The sequence below is a fragment of the Jaculus jaculus genome, chromosome 19 (genome assembly GCF_020740685.1).
Source record: "Jaculus jaculus isolate mJacJac1 chromosome 19, mJacJac1.mat.Y.cur, whole genome shotgun sequence".
NCBI classification, from domain to species: Eukaryota; Metazoa; Chordata; class Mammalia; order Rodentia; family Dipodidae; genus Jaculus; species Jaculus jaculus.
In genome coordinates this window covers 21,770,002-21,794,943 of record NC_059120.1, presented here as the reverse complement: position 1 = coordinate 21,794,943, position 24,942 = coordinate 21,770,002, and the positions used below count along the sequence as shown (strand labels likewise).

At 39.9% G+C, this 24,942-nt stretch overlaps 1 protein-coding gene across 3 annotated transcripts in view; it reads right to left on the bottom strand.

Moving 5' to 3' along the window:
- The window catches only part of Ccdc18 (coiled-coil domain containing 18), a 110,645-nt gene that overhangs the window by 28,142 nt on the left and 57,561 nt on the right, over positions 1-24,942 (bottom strand). For all 3 annotated transcript variants that reach the window (XM_045138793.1, XM_045138794.1, XM_045138795.1), the window contains 10 exons: positions 18,293-18,424; positions 17,264-17,398; positions 17,051-17,128; positions 14,852-14,968; positions 13,388-13,555; positions 11,105-11,247; positions 6,864-7,027; positions 5,144-5,357; positions 2,279-2,378; positions 560-676 (listed from right to left, as the gene is read on the bottom strand). In XM_045138793.1, coding sequence (XP_044994728.1) covers positions 560-676; positions 2,279-2,378; positions 5,144-5,357; positions 6,864-7,027; positions 11,105-11,247; positions 13,388-13,555; positions 14,852-14,968; positions 17,051-17,128; positions 17,264-17,398; positions 18,293-18,424 — 1,368 coding nt within the window. The remainder of the gene's footprint in view (positions 1-559; positions 677-2,278; positions 2,379-5,143; positions 5,358-6,863; positions 7,028-11,104; positions 11,248-13,387; positions 13,556-14,851; positions 14,969-17,050; positions 17,129-17,263; positions 17,399-18,292; positions 18,425-24,942) is intronic.

The window sequence follows — 24,942 nt, the reverse complement described above, 5'->3', positions numbered from 1 at the left end:
AGTCTAGCCTACTGGTGATGCTTTTCACTCTGTTTTCAATTTGATATTTTCATTTCCAACTTTTCTCAACCAAATTACTCAAATTCATATGTAGGACCTGAATAAATTTCCTTACTTCATTCATTGGCTTATTTGCATTGTTTTTGAGCTTACTCACTGTGGTGGTTTGATTCAAGTGTCCCCCACAAACTTAGATGTTCTGCATGTTAGGTTCCCAGTTGATGGAGATTTGGGAAGTAATACCTCTTGGAGGCAGTGTATTGTTGGGGGTGGGCTTATGGGTACTATAGCCAGTTTCCCCTTGCCAGTGTTTGGCACACTCTCCTGTTGCTATTGTCTACCTTATGTTGGCCAGGGGGTGATGTCCACCCTCTGCTCATGCCATCATTTTCCCCTGCCATTATAGAGCTTCCCACTTGAGCCTGTAAGCCAAAATAAACCTCTTTTTTTCCCCACAAGCTGCTCTTACTTGGGTGATTTCTACCAGCAATGTGAACCTGACTGCAACACTCATCATTTTCATGAATTAGACTTTTGAATTCTTCTCTTACATAATTACCTGCTTGTTGCATTCTTTAAGTTCCAATTCTGATTTCTCTAGTGTGCCTTCTAATTTAATTATTTTTTGTTCCATTTCCCCTCTATGTTCACGAATGGTCATATCCAAATGCGTAACCTAAATACAAAAGTAGTATTAAACTGTTAAATAACTTTATTCTGATGCAAAAATTTCCATCACTAGAATATGCTTTAAAATTTTTTGTAGTGGGTAAGTAAATGATAAGCTTACCCTAAATAAAGTGTTTTCTTTTTCCCTAAATAAAAAATAATAGTTTGGCATATATATATATATATATATATATATATATATATATTTAAATAAGAATTATCGAATGCTTTCTGAATGTTTTGTTCCTCTAATATTTAGCTGGGAGTAACTTGTTTAATTCTACTTTCTCATATACAGTTAAGATAGAAACCCAAAGGCTCAACTACTAAATTAACCCTCATTCTCAAAACCTACTAGCTCAGGGCTGGAGAGTTGGCTTAGCGGTTAAGCACTTGCCTGTGAAGCCTAAGGACCCAAGTCCGAGGCTCGATTCCCCAGGACCCACGTTAGCCAGATGCACAAGGGGGCGCATGCGTCTGGAGTTCCTTTGCAGAGGCTGGAGGCCCTGGCGCGCCCATTCTTTCTCTTTCTCTGCCTCTTTCTCTCTCTGTCTGTTGCTCTCAAATAAATAAATAAAACCAAAATAAATAAATAAATAAATAAATAAATAAAAACCTACTAGCTGGGTTTGGGACTAGTTCAGTCATAGAGGGCATGCCTAGAAACCCTAAGGTCCTGGGTTCACTCCTTAGCACCAGAGAGTTTGGCTAGGCATTGTGGCATACATCTATAATCTTAGCACTTGGGAGGCTGAGACAAGAATATTGCAAATTCAAGGCCAACTAGGCAAAATCATAAGACTGCCTTTAAAAAAAGTAGAAGAGGGCTGGAGAGTTGGCTTAGTAGTTAAGGTACTTGCCTAAAAATCCCAAGGACCCAGGTTCTACTCCCAGTACCCATGTACACCAGATGTACAAGGTAGCACATTTGTCTGGAGTTTGCAGTGGCTGGAGGTCCTGGTGTGCCCATCCTCTCTCTTTCAAATAAATGAGATAAATATATTTTTAAAAAGCAGAAGAGGAGGAAGAAACAGACCCTACTTGCTGTGAAAACATAAGATTTAAAAAATGACATATTTCTAACCTTATAGAATATTAATACCTAGGAAAACTATGCTATAAAATATCCATTTTACTAAATGTTAATGTCTTCTGAAACTTTGTATAATTTTATCATAGTAGAAAATTTCATTAAAACATAATTAAGAAAAAATAACCTGTCTTGTAAAATTTAAAAATATGAGCCAGGTGTGGTGGCACACACCTTTAATTTCAGCACTTGGGAGATAGAGGTAAGAGGACTGCTGTGCATTTGAGGCCACTTTGAGACTACATAGTGAGTTCCAGATCAGCCTGGGCCATAGTGAGACCCTACCTTGAACCACCAATCCCCAAAATGAAATTTCACAATAAAATATGAGCTGATTTTTCATAAAAAATTAACCTTAGCTGGGTGTGGTGGTTAACGCCTTTAATCCCAGCACTTGGGAAGCAGTGGGAGGAGGATCACTGAGTTCAATGCCATCGTGAGACTACACAGTAAATTCCAGGTTAGCCTGGACTACAGCGAAACCCTACCTCAAAAAAAAAAAAAAAAAAAAAAATTAACCTGAGCTGCTCTTTGCTTTAGCTCCCAATTTCTCTCCTTAAGTGCCTGATCCAGTTCAATGAGTTCTTGCCTTTTGTCTTCAATGTCCATCTTGCAATCTCTGCAATTTGTTAAAGGAAAAAGGTCCAATCAGCCAATAGGAATACTATAGTTTTTAAAAGTCAGAGCAACTTGGGTTACTTTTTCTAACTAAAAGCAATAGATATAGTTAACTTATATTAAAAAGACCTAATATGATTAAATATAATTTTGTATTTATTTATTTATGAGAGAGAAAGAGAGAGAATGGGCATGCCAGGGTCTCTAGCTACTGCAAGCAAGCAAAATCCAGACACATGTGCCACCTTGTGCATCTGGCTTACTTGGGTACTAGGTCCTTAGGCTTTTTAGGCAAGCACCTTAACCACTAATCCATCTCTCCAGCCCTTATGTATAATTTTTTATTATGAAAATGCTTAATATTGATAGAGTTTTCAAGCTTCCATCACTCTGGATAAATTTCATCAGAAAATTTTAATTAAGATTCCTAAATTCTGATATGAAAGTTGTTGAGAAAATGATGATCTTGAAAATCATTATAGGGTCTGGGGAGATGGTTCAATGGATAAGCATGAGGGTCTGAGAGGGCCTGAGCAGGCATAAGCTTAATCCCCAGCTCCCATATAAAAACATGGATTTGGCCATGTACACCTGTAGCTCCAGAACTGTGAGGAGCAGAAACCCTAGAATAACTGGGCTTGCTGGCAGACTGACCAAAAATGGTGGCTATGGGTTCCATCTCAAGAAAACAATGTCAATGAGCTACAGAAGAGGATACCCAATGTTCTTTTCTGGCCTCCATGTGAATATACATCTGTACAGCGTATATTATACATCTACCATACCATACACACTGCACACATGTGCACACCAAAAAATCATCATAGGACTGGGGATGTAGCTCAGTAGCAACCATGAAGCCCTGGGTTTGATCCTCTAGAAAATGAGTGTGGTAGTTCCTGCCTATAATCCTAGCAACTAAGACATGGATGGAGGCAGGAGGATCAGAAGTTCAAGGACATCCTTAGTTACCTACAGAGTGAGCTAGACACTAGCTTGGGTTACATGAAGTCCTGTATCAAAAAGAAATGACATGGGCTGGAGAGATGGCTTAGTGGTTAAGCGATTGCCTGTGAAGCCTAAGGACCCCGGTTCAAGGCTTGATTCCCCAGGACCCACGTTAGCCAGATGCACAAGGGGGCGCACGCATCTCGAGTTTGTTTGCAATGGCTAGAGGTCCTGGTGAGCCCATTCTCTCTCTCTATCTGCCTCTTTCTCTCTGTCGCTCTCAAGTAAATAAATTAATAAATATTTTTAAAAAAATGACATGAAGGGCTGGAGAGATGGCTTAGCGGTTAAGCGCTTGCCTGTGAAGCCTAAGGACCCTGGTTCGAGGCTCGGTTCCCCAGGTCCCACGTTAGCCAGATGCACAAGGGGGCGCATGCATGTGGAGTTCGTTTGCAGAGGCCGGAAGCCCTGGTGCGCCCATTCTTTCTCTCTCCCTCTATCTGTCTTTCTCTTGGTGTCTGTCGCTCTCAAATAAATAAATAAATAAATAAAACAAAATTAAAAAAAACATTAAAAAAAAATGAGGGCTGGAGAGATGGCTTAGCAGTTAAGTGCTTGCCTGTGAAGCCTAAGGACCCTGGTTCGAGGCTCGATTCTCCAGGACCCACGTTAGCCAGATGCACAGGTGGGCACACACGTTTGGAGTTTGTTTGCAGCGACTGGAAGCCCTGGCACACCCATTCTCTCTCTCCCTCTTTCTGTCTCTGTCATTCTCAAATAAATAAATAAAAATGAACAAAAAAACCCACCTCTTTAAAAAAAAAGACATGAAGCTGGGCATGGTGTGCACATCTTTAATCCCAGCACTCAGAAGGCAGAGGTAGGAGGATCACCATGAGTTCAAAGCCACCCTGAGAGTACATAGTGAATTCCAGGTCAGCTTGGGCTAGAGTGAGACCCTACCTCGCTGTTGAAGTGTATAACTCAGCAGCATTAACTAACTCACAATGCTATGTAACTATCACCACTATCTATTTCAGGTATTTTTTTTTTTAATTTATTTATAAGACACAGAGACAAAGAGAGTGAGAGAATGAATAAAAATGGGCATGCCAGAGTCTCCCATCACTGCAAACAAACTTTAGATACATGCACAACTTTATGCATCTGGCTTTACATTATACTTGGAAATTGAACCCAAGCTATCAAACTTTGCAAGCAAGTGCCTTTAACCATGGAGCAATCTCTCCAGCCCTCTAATAACTTTTTTATTTCTCAATAATCTCACCAAAAGGCAACTCTATACTCTAGCAGTTTGTTGTAAAGAAGTGAGAGCATATGTTAAGTCACTGACATAGTGCTGGTTTACAAGAAGAAATTAATGTAGAGTATTACTATTAATATTATTTTGCTATTTATCTACTGTTGTATGCTTATCCAATCTTTACTAAAAAAGAAACACTTGGACCAGTTTTAAGCTGTCCATACAGTGAGAGTAGAAGTATTAGCAGTCAACACCAGCCACTTACTTAGATGGATAATGGGATGGACTAGCCAAGATGAACCACAATGAGCCAAAAGCACTTGAGAAGCTGGAACATTTAGACTTCACAACTAATTTTATTGTTTGATCCATGGATTCAGAATAATCAAGGAAATACCCGTAATTGTAATTTCTTTTCTTTTTTTTGTTTTTGTTTTGAGGCAGGGTCTCACTCTAGCCCAGGTTGACTTGCGATTCACTCTGCAGAGCAGATTGGCCCCAAACTGAGTGTTCCTTCTACCTCAGCCTCCATTCATTTATTGTTAAGTACTCACCTAAGTTCAGCTGTGAGATCTTTTATAGTAGTATATTTTTCCTCTAATGAAGACTGAGCCTTCTGTAGAACATCTCTCAGTTCCTGTAGTTGTCGTAAAGTACTCTTTAATTCTCCATGAGCATTCTGTAGTTCAGTCTCCAGAGCTTCTCGTTTCTGCAAAGTTTCTGTTAGCTCTGTTTCAGTGTGGTGCTGTAACTTTTCTAGCTCCTTCACTATTAAGACAATAATTTCATAACTATTTGTAAACCACTTTTAAAATATTTTCATTTAAAAAATATTTTACTCTTCTATTTTAGAGAGAGAAGGAAGGGAGAGAGAGAGAGGAGAAACAGAATGGGAACAACAAGGCCTCTAGCCACTGCAAACGAGCTCCAGACACATGTGCCACTTTCTCCATCTTACTTTATGTGGGTACTAGGTACTATACCCAGGCCATCAAGCTTTGCAAGCAAGTGCCTTTTTTTTTTTTTTTTAAATTTTATTCATTTATTTGACAGCGACAGACACAGAGAGAAAGACAGATAGAGGGGGAGAGAGAGAATGGGCGCGCCAGGGCTTCCAGCCTCTGCAAACGAACTCCAGACGCGTGCGCCCTCTTGTGCATCTGGCTAATGTGGGACCTGGGGAACCGAGCCTCGAACCGGGGTCCTCAGGCTTCACAGGCAGGCGCTTAACTGCTAAGCCATCTCTCCAGCCCAGCAAGTGCCTTTAACCACTGAGCCAACACTTCAGCCCTATTTCTATTTATTGAAGAGAGCAAGAGGAGCACCAGGGCTGGATGCATGTGCCATTTTGTACATTTTGCTTTATGTGGGCACTGAGGAACTGAACCCAGGCCAGTAGGCTTTGCATGCAAGCACCTTTAGCCACTGAGCCATCTCCCCAGTCTTAAATCACTTTTCAAATAAGAACTTTGTAACTAATGATAATTAAGAATATCCAGAAAAAAAAAAATAATACTAAGGGCTGGAGAGATGGCTTAGCAGTTAAGGTGCTTGTCTGCAAAGCCTAATGACTTCAGTTCAATTCTCCAGTACCCATGTAAAGGCAAAGACATAAAGTGGTACATGCATCTGGAGTTAACTGACAGCAGCTGGAGGCCCTGCCATGCCTGTTCTGTCTGTCTGTCTCCTCTCTCTCTCTCTCTACTTGCAAATAAATTAAAAAAAAAATTTAAGTGTACCTAATCTGAGGGCCTGGGAAGATGGCTCAGTGGTTAAAGGTATTTCCTTGCAAAGCCTGCCAGCCCAGGTTCAATTCCCAGGCCTCCCACAAAAACCAGATGCAAAAAGTGGCACAAGCATCAGGCATTTGTACCCATAGGAAATTGATGGACCTCTATATACACACACACATGCAAATAAATTTTAAAAAATGCCCAGCTAGACGTGGTGGTGCACACCTTTAATCACAGCACTTGGGAGGCAGAGGTAGGAGGATCACCATGAGTCCAAGGCCACCTTGAGACTACACAGTGAACTACAGGTCAGCCTGAGCTAGAGTGAGACCCCACCTTGAAAAACAAAAAAACAAACAACAACAAAAAAGAATACCCAATCTGATAGAATTTTGCCAATCACCATACTTTAGGTTATCAAATTCTTTCATTTATAAAAGGCAAAATACGGAACACCATCCCTTTCTTCCATCACCTCAACTTCTCACTTTACTTACACATAAATACCCAGACAGCTCAACTCAGCTAATCAGGTGCTTACCAGCACTTGTTTTCTTTTCTAGTTCTGTCCTTGTCTGATCTAAAATCATGTCTAATTGAGAGAGACGGATTGACTTATTTTCCCCATCACGTTTTAGGTGCAATATTTCTTTTTCCATTTTAGACAGCTCTTCTTTGTACTGATCCATCTCCAGTTTCACCTGTCTAATGAAACCAAACAACAGAATAGACAATTTAGAAACCTGAAGATGATAAGACTTGTATCTCACAAAACAAAACATGCAAATTCTATCAGGAAGGTATTGGCAAGAATCTTAAATCACCTATTATATTTTAAAACCTTTCTAACTAAAAGATTATCTTTCTTTACACATAGCACACCACTAGGTACAAATACATTACTTGCCAATATTTATTAAACAAGCTAAGATTCTTTTCAATCTAACTTCCTATAACTTCATAAAGCTTCATACATATTTGAGAACATGCTGAAGCACGCAATGAAGAGGGCAAATAATCAATTATTCATCATAAAGATCGTATTACTCATAAGCAGACAAGTCAGTCATATTTCTTCATGGTTTTAATATTGTAATCATCTTCATTAGCTTTAAAAGCAACTATTGCTTCTTAGGTTATACAGCTTTTCCTGTCACATAGATGAAGAAACTGAAAGATAAAGTAAATTTGTCTGAAACAACATAACTCAGTATTAATAGTGAAAGGGAAAGAGTCAAGTTTTCTAGCTTTCAGTCACCCTGCAGCTTATTCTAATATGGCAGCTACTCTAAGCACAGAGAAAATAACACACTGAGGGGCTGGAGGGATGGCTTGGTGGTTAAAGCATTTGCCTGCAAAGCCAAAGGACTCCGGTTTGATTCCCCAAGACCCACGTAAGCCAGAGGCACAATGCGGCACATGCGTCAGGAGTTTGTTTGCAATGGCTAGAGACCCTGGCACACCCATTCTCTCTCTCTGTCTCTTACTCTCTCTCAAATAAATAAATAAAATTATATTAAAAAAAAGAAAACGGCCGGGCGTGGTGGCGCACGCCTTTAATCCCAGCACTCGGGAGGCAGAGGTAGGAGGATTGCCATGAGTTCAAGGTCACCCTGAGATGACAGAGTTAATTCCAGGTCAGCCTGGACCAGAGTGAGACCCTACCTCGAAAAAACAAAAAAAAAAAAACAAAAAAAACAAAAAAAAAAAAAAACGACACATTGACACGTAGTTTCAAGTATGTTTGCTGGGGTCTTAAATCCCCAAAAACATTGAAGTGTTTACACAATTGCTAATGTTATCTTTAATGGTGGGCAGAGTTTATGCTTCAGTGTGCCAACGTTTCCAATTTTTTTCTTTTGGTCTTCAAACTTTCCTAAAATGAATTTGTAGACACCAAAGCTAAGTAAGTAATTTTAGAAATTCAGATTTTTTTCCCAGAGGATTTTAAATCTGAAGTACATGAATGACCTTGAGAAAAACTAAGATTCCTCAAACAGTAAGCAGAATTATGTATATATACACACATATGTGTAATCTATTGTATTTTTTATTTATTTGCAAGGAGAGGGGAAGGGAATGAATGGGCACATCAGGGCCTCTAGCAGCTGCAAACAAACTCCAGATACATGTGCCACATTGTGCATCTGGCTTAGTGTGGGTACTAGGGAAATCAAACCCAGGTCATTAGGTTTTGCAGGTAAGTGCCTTAACCACTGAGCAATCTATCCAGCCCCAGAAAAATCTATAGCTTTTCAATGGACACTTAACTATGTTTTATAAAAACAAATATAAATCTCCTACATTAGACAAATTGGCTTTGTGCATGTCAGGCAAGCATTCTATCACTGAACTACACCCCCATCATAATGATCCTTATATTTCTAAAATCCCAGGTAACCATTTTAGCTGATTAAATGGTTTTTAAAATGAGAATAGATATAAAACAGATAATAGAAAGAATAATCAAGAGATTGAGCTACAGTGCTAAGAGCTAAAAGCTTGTCAGTGCTAAGTCCTAATAGCAAAGAAATTAGAAGAAAAATTACATATGAGAACTCAAGTAGTCTATACTCATTTAGCAAATAACAGAGCTCTACATGCCTCAAGGGCTTATATTACTTAAGGCAACAGTATGTTTTAGAATGGTGTAGTAACTAATGTACACAACGATTATCCAGAGAAGTAAAGAAATGCTGAGAAGCCGGGCGTGGTGGCGCACGCCTTTAATCCCAGCACTTGGGAGGCAGAGGTAGGAGGATCACTGTGAGTTCGAGGCCACCCTGAGACTCCTTAGTGAATTCCAGGTCAGCCTGGGCTAGAGTGAAACCCTACCTCAAAAAACCAAAAAAATAAAAATGAAAAAAAAAAAGAAATGCTGAGAAAATATTTATATTTTGTGAGTTTTCCATTAAAAAGTATTCTAGGCTGGGCATGGTGGCACACACCTTTAATCCCAGCACTCAGGAGGGAGAGGCAGGAGAATCACCATGAGTTCAAGGCCAGTGCAGAACTACAGAGTGAGTTCCAGGTCAGGCTGGGCTAGAGTGAGACCTTAACTTAAAAAAAAAAAAAAAGAGAACCCGCGTTCAATCTCCAACACACACATAAAAAGGCAGGCATGGTCACACATTCCTGAAAATCCTGTGCTGGTGGGTAGGTGAGGAGGGAAGGCAGAAAGATACAGGAATGGGAAGCTCCAGGTTCAGGGAGAGTGTGTTTCAGGGATGTAAGGTGGAAGAGTGATAGAGGATATATGACATCCTCCTCTGGCCTCAGCATGTGTATTATTTTCTGTTTATGTTTTCTGAATCCATGTGTATTTGTATGTATGTGGGCACACATATGTGCATGGGTATGTATGTATACACATCCAGGCCAGAGGTTGATATCAATCATTCTCTACCTTATTTATTGAGATAGGGTCTACCTACCTAATCAGCTTGCCCCAAGGACTGACCTGTCTCTGCCTCCCATGGGCTAGGATTACAGGCTCACATTGTTATATCCACCATTTACATGGGTTCTGAGGACCCAACCTTGGGTCCCAAAACTTGGGTGCAAGTGTCTTATTGACTGAGCCATCTCTCCAGCCCTGGGTTCCTTTCTGTTCCAATTAAATGGTGATGATTGGACCCAGCCCAGTCACATTAAATCAGAATCTTTAGATGTGATTTAACTAAAGGTATTGCCTAGGCATCAGTAGTTTTTTACAAGCTACGCATATGTTATGTCTAATCAAGTTTGAGAAAAACTGTTTGAAATCACTTTCTCCCATTTACAACCAGATCCCTTGAAAGTTTCCTCTGTGTAAGGACAGTTTTGCTAGCAACATTCAATGTTATTTTCAAATTTTAATAGAATAGCTCCTGAATATGAGGTATAAGGACAGATGTTCATTGTTCCAACTGTTGAGAATGTAAGTTACATGATCCTTACTGCAAGGTAAAGATGGTAAAAGTATTATATCATAATACCAAAAAAGGTATAATGAGACACATGCATAAGGGAGATACAAACAAAATGCCATAGGAATACAGACTATGAAGAAATTAATTCCTTAGACAAAACCTCACTGGATATTACCATATGCTGCAAATAAAAATAAATAGAAAACACTTGTTAAAAAAATGGGAAGATCAGCCGGGCGTGGTGTTGCACACCTTTAATCCCAGCACTTGGGAGGCAGAGGTAGGAGGATCACCATGAATTTGAGGCCACCCTGAGACGGCATAGTGAATTCCAGGTTGGCCTGAGCTAGAGTGAGACCCTACTTTGAAAAACAAAACAAAATAAAACAAAAAAGCGGGGGGAGAGGGGGATCAGGCTAGTGAAACTGCTTAGTGGTTAAGGAGCTTATCTGCAAAGCGAAAGAACCCAGGTTCAATTCCCCTGGACCCACATAAGTCAGATGCACAAAGTGGTACATGCATTTGGAGTTTATTTGTAGCAGCTACAGGCCCTGGCACATGCACACTCTCTCTCTCTCAAATAAATAAATAAAAAATAAATTTTAAAAAATGGGGGGCTGAAGAGATGGCTTAGTGGTTAGGGCATTTGCCTGGAAAGTCAAAAGACCTAGGTTCGATTCCCCAGGACCCTCGTAAGCCAGATACATAAGGGGCACATGCGTCTGGAGTTTGTTTGCAGTGGCTACAGGCCCTGGTGTGCCCATTTTCTCTCTGTCTGCCTCTCTGTCTCTGCTTGCAAATAAATAAAATTAAATAAGTAAGTAAATAAATAAATGGGACAATCAAAAAACCCAACATATTCATACTTTACCTGGCAGCACCAGTTAACTCAACAATTTTTTGCCTTTTTAAATCTGTATCATGTATAGCTGCTTCATATTTCTCTTCCATTTTCCTCAACTTTTCAGCTGAACTTTCCCTTTGTTTTTGAAGCTCTTGCTCCTGTTTCGATACCTGGTAAAGCAATTTTCAAACTGTTTAAATTACATTACAGGTCAACACTATACAGAAGAAAAATAATTTTTTTGTTTTGAGATAGGGTCTTACTATAGCCCAGGATGACCTGGAACTCATCCCATAGTCCCAGGCTGGCCTCAAACGCACAGCAATCCTCCTACCTCTGCCTCCTGATTACTGGAATTAAAAGCATATGCCACTATGCCTGGCCTGAAAAATGCTTTTTGTATTATTTTATTTTTTCTGTGCATAGTATACATGATATGGTATGCATATGCATGTAATGTATACACGTGTGTGTGCAGAAGCCAGAGGAGAACATCATCACTGTTATATAGCAAATTCCTCAGAAATGAAACATTCCTTCACAGTGGGGGGCTCAAGAAGAAAACAAGTATGGGAAGGGTAAAATTTAAAAGGTTGCAAGACTCTTCCCTAAGATTATATAAAGAATAAACAACTGCTTAGAGAAGAGACTATCCAACCAGTGGAGCTGCCTTCAAGCCATGTGCAGTGCTCACCAGAAACACAGCTTCTATAAGCTGACACCTATGCTGGGGTGGACTTTTGGGTACTGCAGCTGTCTTTGAGTCACCCATGTGCCTATAAGCAAACCCGCATCCTGCTCTGTAAGTAACCTCAATAAACTCATTGGTTCACCAAAACTGGTTGTGGTGCATTCATGCTTTGGTCTGTTATCTATGCCTTAAACTGGGATGAATAATAATGTGTTCATGTCTTCCCAGGGTAAAGCTTCACTCAACAATCATTCTTCTACTTTATTTCCTTGAGAAAGTCTCTCACTGAACCTGCACTAACCATTCTGTGGTCAGACTGCTGAGCCCTAGCAATTCTCTGGTCCCCAACTAATACAAGACTAGGTATTCAGGCATGAATGGCCATACATGGCTTTTGTTTTTTAATTTTCAAAAAACTTTATTATAAACCGGGTGTGGTGGCGCACACCTTTAATCCCAGCACTCGGGAGGCAGAGGTAGGAGGATAGCTGTGAGTTTGAGGCCACCCTGAGACTCCATAATGAATTCAATGAATTCCAGGTCAACCTGGGCTAGAGTGAGACCCTACTTTGAAAAACAAAAAGAAAACAAAACACAAAAAACTTTATTATATTTGTTTGAGAGAAAGAGATAGAGAGAGATAATGGGCACACCAGGTGCTTTTAATATGGGTGCTGGGGATTGAGGCAGGTCTTCCTGCTTCATAGCAAGCACTCTTAACTGATGAAGCCATTTATTTATTTATAAATATATATCCAAGCTTATCATTCAATTTTAAGTAATAAAGTCTTTCTTTTTAATTTTTCTTAGCAGTGTTAAAGACTGAAATAGCTTCTTGCATGCTAGGCAAGTGCTGTGCCACTGAGCTACAGTCCTAGGACCATAACTTATTTTTAGAACTAGGTAGCAAAGTTATTTTTCATTTGAGATTTTTTTTAGTGTATTTCTTTGCCACTTCTCCAGAGATTATACCATGTGTATTAATTCAAAACAGACATTAGAAGACATAATAATTTAGATAGGTATTATATTTGGATTCAAGAAGAAGAAAAACTGAGTAATAAAAACCTAAATAATAATTTGTGGAGTGATTAACATGGTCATAGCATTAGAGATCCAGGGCAAGGGCTGGGGACATAGCTCAGTGGTAGAACATTTGCTTAGTATGTGTAAGGCCCTACGTTCAATCCCCAATACCACAAAAAAAAAAAAAAAAAAAACTCTATAGAGATACAGGTGAGGTTATATAAGAATATGACTTTATTTTTACTATACAAAAATCATCTAAGAATTGTTTTCTGTTTCATAAAATTATAACTCCTGGGGGCTGGTTAAAGGAGCACCTTTACAAGCATGCCAAATCTGAGTTTGAGCCTCAGTGCCCATGTAAAAGCTGCAGACAAAACTGCCTAAGCATCTATAATCTCAACTATTTACTACAATGGGAAGTGAAGGAGCTAAGAGAATTTCAAATCTTACAAGCAGCAGCAGGGGCAAAAGAGACTGTCTCAAGATGGTGGAAGTGAAGAAGAAATGTGTCAAAGTTGTCCTGTGATCTCTAATTGTGCGCTATGGGACATGTGCACCCACCCACCCATACACACACTAATAATATTTACCTGTTTTTCAAGTTTAGTTTGAATATCTTCTAGCTCTCCATTTCTGATTGTCTCTTGCTGTAACATCTGCTGCTGTTGCTGAAGAGTATGCTGTAGAACGGCATTTTGCTCAGTAGTCTCTTGAAGACTATGACTTCTTATTTTTAGCTCTTTCTGCAAACAATATACCTAAGAAAGCCATATATTCCTCATTACAGCAAAATATGTCAAATAAGGGCAGGAGAAGATGGCTTAGTGGTTAAGGTGCTTGCCTGCAAAGCCAAAGTCCCTAGTTCTATTCCCCAGGACCCACAGGTGGCACATCCATCTGGAGTTCGCTTGCAGTGGCTAGAGGCCCTAGCGTGCCCAGTCTCTCTCTACCTCTTTCCCTCTATCTTTAATAAATAAATTAAAAAAATATATTTTAAAAATGTCAAATAAAAAACAAGAATTTAGTGAAGCCTACTGTGGTGGCACACACCTTTAATCCCAGCACTCAGGAGGCAGAGGTAGGAGGATCACCATGAGTTCAAGGCCAGCCTGAGACTACATAGTGAATTCCAGGTCAGCCTGGACTAGAGTGAGACCCTACCTTGGAAAAAACAATTAGTGAAAATATGTATCAATATCTTGACTTCTAAACAAAACTATAGATAACATTTCTGTAGTGGTCTATTTTATAAAGAACTAACTTTTCTGCAGGAAAAGTTTAAACATTTCTTTCACATACAAAGAGAAAATATACAAAATATTTATGTACAACAAAACAAGACAAAAAAATCTAAGCCAGCCATGATGGTATATGCCTTTAATCCCAGCATGTGGGAGGCAGAGGTAGGAGTATGCCCTAAATTCGAGGCCATCCTGAGACTATATAGTAAATTCCAGGTCATCCTGGGCTAGAGTGAAACCCTACTGCACAAAAACAAAAAAAGGGCTGGAGAGCTTAGTGGTTAAGGTGTTTGCCTGCAAAGCCAAAGGACCTCAGTTCGATTCCCCAGGACCCACATAAGCCAGATGCACAAGGTGATGCATTTGTCTGCAGTGGCTGGAGGCCCTGGCATGCCCATTCTCTCTCTCTCTCATAAAGAAATGGAAAAAAAAAAAAAAAAAAACCCTAACCAAAAATACCAAGAAATCCATACCACAAAATAGCAACACAATTTTCATTTTTAAAAATATTTTTATTCATTTATTTGATGCAGAAAGAGAAAGAATAAGAACAAGAATGGCATGCCAGGGCCTCTTGCCACTGCAAACAAACTCCAGGCACATGTACCATTCATTGTGTGCAATACTAGCATGTCTGTTATGGGGGAAAGCCCTCTAATTTGACTGCAGGACAACTCCATGGGAGGGAATACATCCCTGATACTGAAACCCTACAATAGGGGTAGTCATGAACCCTAGGAGTATAATGTCTGCTACTGTCTGGCTAAATACTCCCTTGAAAATTTTGTGACATTAAAGGAAATATTAATCTACCTCTTCAGATTTCTTCTTTAGCTGTTTTTCAAACTTTTCCTTGTTTCCTTCTAATTGATTCAAATGCAAAGCAAGTTCTTCCTTACAAATTTCTAATGCTGAATCCAGTTGTCTGACCTGAACATAAAAAATGAAAAATACAACATAGAAAATCAATTTATATATATATATATGTATATGTATGTATATACACACACATATGTATATTTTTAAAATATTGTATTTATTTATTTGAGAAAGAGGCAGAGAGAGAGAGAGAATGGGCATGCCAGGGCCTCTAGCAAATGAATTCCAGGCGCATGTGCCACCTTCTGCATCTGACATGTGTGTACTAGGGAAGTGAACCTGGGTCCTTAGCCTTCACAGACTTGTTCATTAACCACTAAGCAATCTCTCCAGTCCAACAATATATTAATATATATTAAATAAATGCTTGTATGTTTAATGTTTTACATACTTATCCCCTAAAGTTACCTTACTGCTTCAAACACTAAATCATCCATCTGGGTTATAAAACACTATTACAGAAAGATTTGTTTAAGCAAGGTGTGGTGGCACACACCTTTAATCCCATCACTTGGGAGGCAGAAATAGGAGGATCACCATGAATTCTAAGCCAGTCTGGGACTACGAGTGAATTCCAGGTCAGCCTGGGCTAGAGTGAGACTCTGCCTCAAAAACAAAGGTAAGCAGGGCTGGAGAGATGGCTTAGTGGTTCAGCGTGTGCATGTGAAGCCCGAGGACCCTGGTTTGAGGCTCAATCCCCCAGGACGCACGTTAGCCAGATGCACAAGGGGGCTGCACATGTCTGGAGTTTGTTTGCAGTGGCTGGAGGCCCTGGCATGCCCATTCTCTCTATCTGCCTCTTTCTCTTTCTGTTGCTCTCAAATAAATAAATAAAAATAAACAAAACAAAACAACAACAACAAAAAAAAGGAAAGCAGGTAACCCTACTTCTGTAGCCCACAGCTAAAGTTGTAAAAAATTTTAGTTTGCTATGTGAGGTGGTTCATGTCTATAACCCTAGCACATGGGAGGCTATGGAGGTAGGGAGATCTACATGAGTTCAAGGCCAGCCTAGGTTACAAATTAAGTTCCAGGTCAACATGGACTCAAAAAAAAAAAAAAAAAAGACATGCTGGGGAGGGAGTTAGGGAGATGGCTCAGCAGTTAAGGTACTTGTTTACAAAGTCTACCAGTCCAGGTTCAATTACCCAGTACACATAAAGCCAGATGCACAAAGTGGCACATGTGTCAAGTTTGTTTGCAGCAGCAAAAGGACCTAGCAGGCTGGGAAGCCACTCTTTTTCTTCTCATAAATACATTTAAAAAAAATTTTGAGGCAATCCCAACAGACTGGCTTTTTTTTTTTTTTTTTTTTTTTTTTTTTAATGAGAGAGCGAGAAAGAGAGAATTGGCAAGGCAGGGTATCCAGCCCCTGCAATCGAACTCCAGATGCATGTACACATGTGCAACCTTGCACACTTGTGTCACTTTGTGTGTCTGGCTTACGTGGAACCTGGAGAGTCAAACATGGGTCCTTAGGCTTTGCATGAAAGTGCCTTACTTGCTAAGCCATCTCTCTAGCCCATAAAAAATAAAAATATTTTAATTTTTTTGTTCATTTTTATTTATTTATTTGAGAATGACAGAGAGAGAAAAAGAGATATATAGAGGGAGAACTCCAGAAGCGTGTGCCCTCTTGTGCATCTGGCTAACATGGGTCCTGGAATATTGAGCCTCAAACCAGGGTCCCTAGGATTCATAGGAACAACTTAACCACTAAGCCATCTCTCCAGCCCATAAAAATATTTTTTAAAACACAAAATATTAAGAAAGCCTTTTTACGGCGAAGAGGCTAACCTATAAATGACACTACCAGACACCCCATTAATTCATATTAATAATTCATACTGAGGAAAATATCCTTACTGAAACAAAGCTCATTGAGTCAAGTCAAATCTGCAGCTATGAGCTAACTTTTATGTGTACAAGTCTGATAATTTATAGGGAGGAGAAAGCCACAAGAATATCTCTAATAAGCAAAACAAAGCCAGAAGTTAGTGGTGAAGCCTATAATCTAGTTGGGAGGGTCAATAATTTGCGGCCAGATTGGCTACATACTGAGTTCCAGATGAGCCTGGGCTACAAAGCAAGAAACTGTCTAAGTAAAATAAACATAACAATCAGCATACTAGCCTTGATTGTTTCTTCTGACACTTGGTTCTGCAATGCTCTCAGGGCTTCGTCTTTCTTCATATTTTCCTTTTCCATTTCCTGAAAACACATATGAGTAAGAATAATACAAGGTAGCAAATAAGCATTTTTGTATTAACCTTTTATATTTGCTATTTAACAAATGAGTAAACTTATGGTATAGAAACAATAGCACTTTTATAAGGTTGACTTTACCACTTTGCTTTCTGTCAAAAGTCTATCCAGTGATTCAAGATGATGTTGTTTACATATTATATCTTGTTGCAGCATAGACATAGTCTTTTCTTGTTCATTAAATTGTTGGTCTTTTTTCTCTAGCTGAGCTTCAAGCTAAATATAAAAATAGGATTTTCATATTATAATTACAAAAGATTTGAAATCTTTTAAATATAAACAAATATATTTGGAAATACATGGTCTTTTGCATTATATAAATTTCCTTCAGTTTCTCTTACTAAAAAAAAAAAAAAAAAAAAAAAGGAGGGGGCTGGAGGGATGGCTTAGCAGTTAAGGTGTTTACCTGAAAAGCCAAAGGCCCCAGGTTCAATTTCCCAGGACCCACGTTAGCCAGATGCACATGGGGGCACACATGTCTCGAGTTCATTTGCAATGGCTGGAGGCCCTGGTGTGCCCATTCTCTCCCTCTCTCCCCACTGGCCCCTCTTTTTCTGTCAAATTAAATAAATATTTTTTTTTAAAGAAAAAGAAAAAAAGAAGATTGAAGCCAGGCATGGTGGTGCACGCCTTTAATCCCAGCACTCAGGAGGCAGAAGTGGAAGGAATGCTGTGAGTTCGAGGTCACCCTGAGACTACATAGTGAATTTCAGGTTAGCGTGGGCTACAGTGAGACCTTACCTCAAAAATAAAAAAGAAAAAAAGAATGGACTGGAGAGATGGCTTAGTGGTCAAGGCAACTGTAAGTCCAGGTAGCTATAACCACCTGATCTTTGACAAAAATGCCAAAAATACTCATGGGAGAAAAGACAGCCTCTTCAGCAAATGGTGCTGGGAAAACTGGATATATACTGTACAAGGATGAAAATAGATGAAAGGATGAAACACAAACACACACAAAATAAAACATTGGAAAGTGAGTCAGGAGTGAGATTCTAATTATTGTCTTGCCATTAACTTTTCTGTGTCTTTGTTTCCTCAGTTACACCTAAAGTATTTTGAGTTGGAATATTCAAGGTTCCTTTCAGTACTAAATATACATTACTTAACTCGTTCAATCTGTTTTTCCATTTCTTTATGCTGCTCAAGGTGAATTTTCTTTGCTTTTTCAAAGGCTAAACAAATTTTCTCATGTTCTGTATTGATATTGGTTTCTAGACTTCTTATCTTTTCATTTTTTTCCTAGAAACAAAAGAAGATAAAAGGATATAATTTAAAACTAATTTTAAATAAAAATCCAATTGCTTAGCAATAAATCTGCCATGGCCTATTATTTAAATGAACCAGACTTCCAAACAAGATGACAGAATAGAAACTGTATCTATCTGACTGAAGAAATGTCAGGATAAGTAAAAGCACACTCTACTGAAAGAGGGAAAAAGAGGAAGACTGGAAATTCACAAAAGGAGTAACAGCACAGCTAAAAAGTATTAAGGAAAAGAAGGGTGACACACTAAAAGTAGGAAGCCAAGATGAATTCAACTCCCAACAACACAACTCTCTGGCATGGGGAGAGAGGAGGCCTCATCCAAACAATAAGCCAGGCAACCCTATAAAAAAGAAATTGGCAATCCTACCAACAGGACAAGCCCACAACTTTCACAAGTCTTGACTTCAATGCAGTCTTGCTGAGACAGTGACTTCTTGGGTTGGCAGGTCAGGAGTGGAAGAGTTTCCCTGGCTCAGAACCACCATAACTCATAGAGCCTAAATTCAAATTGCCATAATCTCCATATGAGAGACAGTCCTGGGGAGGCAATTGTGGATAACAGGAGGGCAAAACACTGACAAGCTTAACAATGCTAACAGAAAGAAGATTGTCCAAGAAAGTAAAGTGTGTAAAGGAAAGGGAGTCTTGCCCTTGGTGGCCAGGGGCAGGCCTCATCAACTAAGAATAACTCTCAAGATTGATAGCTGTGAGCCTAAGACCAACATCAGAATAAAAAAAGAAGGCCGCCACACAGTGATAAAGATATGACCACTATAAACATATGCTGAATATTGGAGCTGCCAATTCCATAAAACAAACACTAAAAGTAATAAAAGGTCCCATAGGTCCTGGTAACAATACTTCAAAGATGCACTATCATTTTATTTATTTATTTGAGAGAGAAAATGAACATACTAGGACCGGTAGCCACTGCAAATGAACTCCAGATGCATGTGTTTCTGGCTTACGTGGGTTCTGGGGAACTGAACATGGGTCCTTAGGCTTAGCAGGCAAGTGCCTTAGCTGCTAAGCCATCTCTCTAGCTCTCATCTTTTTGGACAATGGAACACTCAGGAGCTGTAGATTGTTGCTAGAAAATTTTCTGTGCCAGGGATGGGATATCTTTCAGTGAGCTGTTGGCCAGGGAGATCCCTAATGGCCCCCAAATATTGCCAAGGCCCTTGGTTTCCCATCAGGAATAGATGGTAAGACCCTATTGCTGAAGACTCCACATACTTGGGCTGCAAGGCCACTGAGAAATCTCGCTGGAACTGAGCTGATAACCTCCTCCATGTAGAACAGCTGACAGAAAGCTGGAAGAAGCCATTCTGCATGCAGTTCAATGGGAGAAAGAGAAATCACCAATGAAGATACTTATCAGTGGACACTGCAAGCCTTATAATTGGCCAGCCAGGCCAAATGAGCCAATGGGTGCAATAGTGGCATGTCTGTTATGGGGGAAACCAACTGCCCTCTAATTGGGCTGGAGGCCTGCTCCATAGGAAATGAATACATCCCTGATACTGAAAACTTAAAACAGGAGTAGTCATGAGCCCTAGGGGTGTAACATCTGCTGTTGTCTGGCCAAATGTATATACTATGCTTATCAAACTGCCCAATAAGCACTTCTGTTAATGTTCATACCCTTATATTAATGCTACTCTCACTTTTGGTTGAGAATCTTCTCTTTTCAGATGGCAGTGGCCTTGGGACGACCCAGAAGGTACCATGATGATGGAAAGAAATGACTGCAGTGTTCAGTACTGCAATATCTGTATCACACCTTCCAAGGCTCAGGGTCTAATGCGGAAGAGGTGGTAGAAAGAATTTAAGAGCCAAAGGAAGGGCAGGACTCCATACAACATGCTCCCTCCAGACACAAAATGGCCTGGATATTCATGGGCTCACAGTGCCTGATATTACCTGCATAAGACCATCATAAGAGGAGGAAAAGATCAAGACATCAAAAGTAAAAGAGAGACTGACTCAGATGGGGAGGGGGAATGATGGAGAGTGGAGTTTCAAAGGGGTAAGTGGGGGGGGTATCACCATGGGGTATTTTTTATAATCATGGAAGTTGTTATTAAAAAAATTTATTATTTATTTTATTATTCTTTTAATGAGACAGAGAGACAGTGCAAGAGAGAGCAAATTGGTGTACCAGAGCCCCTAGCCACTGCAACTGAACTCCAGACACATGCACCACCTTGTGTACATGCATCACCCATGCACGTGTGTTACCTTGTGCATCTGGCTCATGTGGGCTCTGGGAAGTTGAACCTGGGTCCTTAGGCTTTGGAGGTAAGTGTCTCAACTGCTAAGCCCTCTCTACAGCCCTATTTATTTATTGCACTATCATGTTTAGATAGGTAATTTCTTTTTTTTAAATTTAATTTATTTATTAAAGAGAGATAAAAAAAGAAAGAGGCAGATAGAGAAAGAAAATGGGCACTCTAGGGCCTCCAGACACATATGCCACCTTGTTCATCTGGCTTTTGTGGGTACCAGAGAATCGAACCTGGGTCCTAAGGCTTCACAGGTAAGTGCCTTAACTGCTAAACCATCTTTCTAGCCCTAGATAGGTAATTTCAACTAGAAATCAACAAAAAACTACAAAGTTGTCCAGGCATGGTGGCACATACCTGCAGTCTTACTACTCAAGAGATAGAGACAGGAGGATCAGGAGTTCAAGGTCATCCTGAACTACATATTGAAATTGAGGCCAGTCTGGGCTATACAAGACTATGTCTCAAAAATGAAAAAAAGAAAAACCCACAAAGTCAAATCAGACTGTACCATACTTAAACAAATGGATGTAACAGATTATCTAAAGACTATTCCATCCAACAAACATGGAATACGTACTATTCTTGGCAGCCTATGTGTGGAACCTTTTTTTTTCCTCAATTTTTATTAACATTTTCCATGATTATAAAAAGTATCCCATGGACAGCAGGGCGTGGTGGTGCACGCCTTTAATCCCAGCACTCAGGAGGCAGAGGTAGGAGGATCGATGTGAGTTCAAGGCCACCCTGAGACTACAGAGTGAATTCCAGGTCAGCCTGGGCTAGAGTGAAACCCTACCTTGGAAAACCAAAAAAAAAAAAAAAAAAAGTATCCCATGGTAATACCCTCCCCCTCTTTCCCCTTTGAAATTCCATTCTCCATCATATCCCCTCCCCATCTCAATCAGTCTCTCTTTTGTTTTGATTTCATCTTTTCCTCCTCTCATGATGGTCTTGTGTAGGTAGTGTCAGGCACTATGAGGTCATGGATATCCAGGCCATTTTATGTCGGGAGGGAGCACGTTTTAAGGAGTCCTACTCTTCCTTTGGCTCTTACATTCTTTCCGCCACCTCTTCTGCATTAGACCCTGAGCGTTGGAAGGTGTGATAGAGATGTTACTCAGTACTCCAGTCACTTCTTCCCAGCACTATGATACCTTCTGAGTCATCCCAAAGTCACTGCCATCTGAAAAGAGAAGATTCTCTACCCAAAGTAAGAGTAGCGTTAATATAAGGATATAAATATTAAGAGAAGTGCTTACTGGGAAGTTTGATAAGCATAGTATATACATTTATCCAGATATCAGCAGATGTTACACCCCTACAGCTCATGACTACTCCTGTTTTAAGCTTTCAGTATCATGGATGTGTTTCCCCCCATGGAGCAGGCCTCCAGTCCAATTGGAGGGCAGTTGGTTTCCACCATGACAGACGTGCCACTATTGTACCCATTGGCTCATTTGGGCTGGCTGGCCAATTATAAGGCTTGCAGTGTCCTTTTCTTTTTCCTTTTGTTTTTTTTTAAATTTTTATTTTTCAAGGTTGGGTCTCACTGTAGTCCAGGCTGACCTGGAACTCACTCTGTAGTCTCAGGCTAGCCTTGAACTCATGAGATCCTCCTATCTCTGCCTCCCAAGTACTGGGGTTAAAGGTGTGCACCTCCACACTCAACTTTAAAGGAAACTTTTCTAAAATAGGTCACAACCTAGGCAACAAAGCAAGTCCTAACAAGCATAAATATTGAAATAACTAGGTGTATACAGTAAGAGCATAGTGGAATACAACTAGAAACCAGTTTTATGAACAATCACGGACACTACACAAATGCTTGGAGACCAAACTTCATCCTTGAATGACTGAAAAAAATCATGGAGGAAATTTAAAAATTCCTAGAATCAAAAGAAAACGGAAGACAATTTAACAGAACTTTTGATATACAGCTAAACCAGTTCTAAAGAGGGAAGTTACAGCTCTGAGTGACTACATTACAAAATCAGAGATAGATAACTATTATATAGCTCACTGTTATAGTTAAATTGGTAGAGTGCTATCTATGCATCCATGAGGTCTTGAGTTTGATCCCCCAGCACCACAAAAATAAATAAATAAAAAGAAAAGAATGAATTAAGGGCATGGTGGCCTTAATCCTCACACTTGGGAGACAGAGAGGAGGTAGGAGGATCACTGAGAGTTCAAGGGCAACCTGAGACTACAGAGTGAATTACAGGCCAGCCTGAGCTAGAGTGAGACCCTACCTTGAAAAACAAAAAAAAGAATGAAAAATCTGAGATAACCTGATGATGGACCTAATTCTTAAATCAAGAATAAATAAATAAAAATAAAATGTTAAAAAAAGAATAAAGTCTGGAAAGCTAGGCATGGTAACACACATCTTTAATCCCAGAACTCAGGAGGCAGAGGTATGAGGATGGAGGATTGCTGTGAGTCCAAGGCCACTCTGAGACTACATACTGAATGCCAGGTCAGCCTGGGATAGAGTGAAACCCCACCTAAAAAAAAAAAAAAAAGAACTAGGGCTAAAGAGGGATCAAAGACACTTGCAAAGCCTGATGGTCCAGCAAGAAATAATAAATATGAAAAAAAATTAATAAAATGGGGACTGAAAGAATACTATGTAGAGGGAAGGAGAGATGGCATAGTAGTTATGGCAGTTGTCTGCAAAGCCTAAGGACCAAAGTTCAATTCCCCAGGACCCACGTAAGCCAGATGCACATGGTGACACATGCATCTGGAGTTTGTTTGCAGTGGCTAGAGGCCCTGGCATGCCCATTCTTACTCTTTTCCTTTCCCCTCCCTCCCTCCCTTCCTTCCTCTCTTTCTCTCTCTCTGTGTCTCTAATAAATAAATAAATAAATCAGAAAAAAAAACTAAAAAAACTTTGAAAAGCTAGGTGTGGTGGTGCATGCCTTTAATTCTAGCCCTTGGGAGGCAGAGGTAGAGGAGGGTCGCTGTGAGTTCAAGGCCACCCTGAGACTACGTAGTGAATTCCAGATCAGCCTGAGCTAAAGTGAGACCCTACCAAAAAAAGAAAAAAAAAAAAAAAAACTACGTAGAGCTGGGAAAATGGCTCAGTGGGTAAGGATACTTGCCACAAATGCTTAAGGACCTGAGTTTAATCCCCAGCAACCACACAGAAAAGCTGTGTATAACCATGCATACCTGTAACCCTAACCCTGTGACTTGCTGCCAGCCAGTCTGATTGAAAATGGCAGCTGCCTGGCTCAGTGAAAGAGTCCATCTCAAAGAAATCAGAAGAGCACTCGAGGAGGACATCTCATGTTCATCTCTGGCCTCCACATGAGTACCTTTGCATGCGCACGTGTGTGTGTGTGTGTGTGTGTGTGTGTGTGTGTGTGTGCACATGCGCGCGCGCCCACACACACAGACACACACACACACAGTGTAGAATCAAAGAATTGGTTCCTTACCCTATTTGCAACTATATGAACCTGTACATAAAAGACCGTCATAAGATAAACATGTTCATCAATAGCAGGATGCAAAAGAAACACAAAAATCAGCAGCTTTCTATACACCCATAACTTATGGAGAAAAAAAAAAATCAGGTGGGGAGAACCTGTTCCCAATATTTTCAAAAGGACCTTTTTTATTTTTAAAATCTAGAAGCAAACCTAGCTAACAGGCTCTGGATCTCTGCAAGGAATCTGTGTTCAGATCCCCAGGTTTAAAGGGAAAACTGGAGGCTATAATCTCAGCAGGCCTATGATGAGATGGGGGTGAGAAATAGAATTTTCTCGAAGCTTGTAGACCACCTAGCCTGACAAACACAGAAGTGAATGAGACTCAGCATCAAACAAAGTAGGTGACGACCAACACCCAAAATTTTCCTCTGGCTTCAATATATTCACTGTGGCACATATGCACCCATACTCACACACATGAACACGTATACAAACATCATACACACATATATGCATGTGTTAAAAAACAAAACACTGAATAAATAAACTGAAGAAGGGACTGGGGAGGTGGTTCAGTGGTTAAAGTGCTTGCTTGCAAAGCCTGCTGGCCTGGGTTCAATTCCCTAGTACCCACATAAAGCCAGATGCACAAAGTGAAACATGCATCTGAAGTTCATATGCAGTGGCAAGAGGCTCTGGCATGACCATCCTCTCTCTCAAATATTAAAAAATTATTTAAAAAAAACTGAAGAAGACACTGTA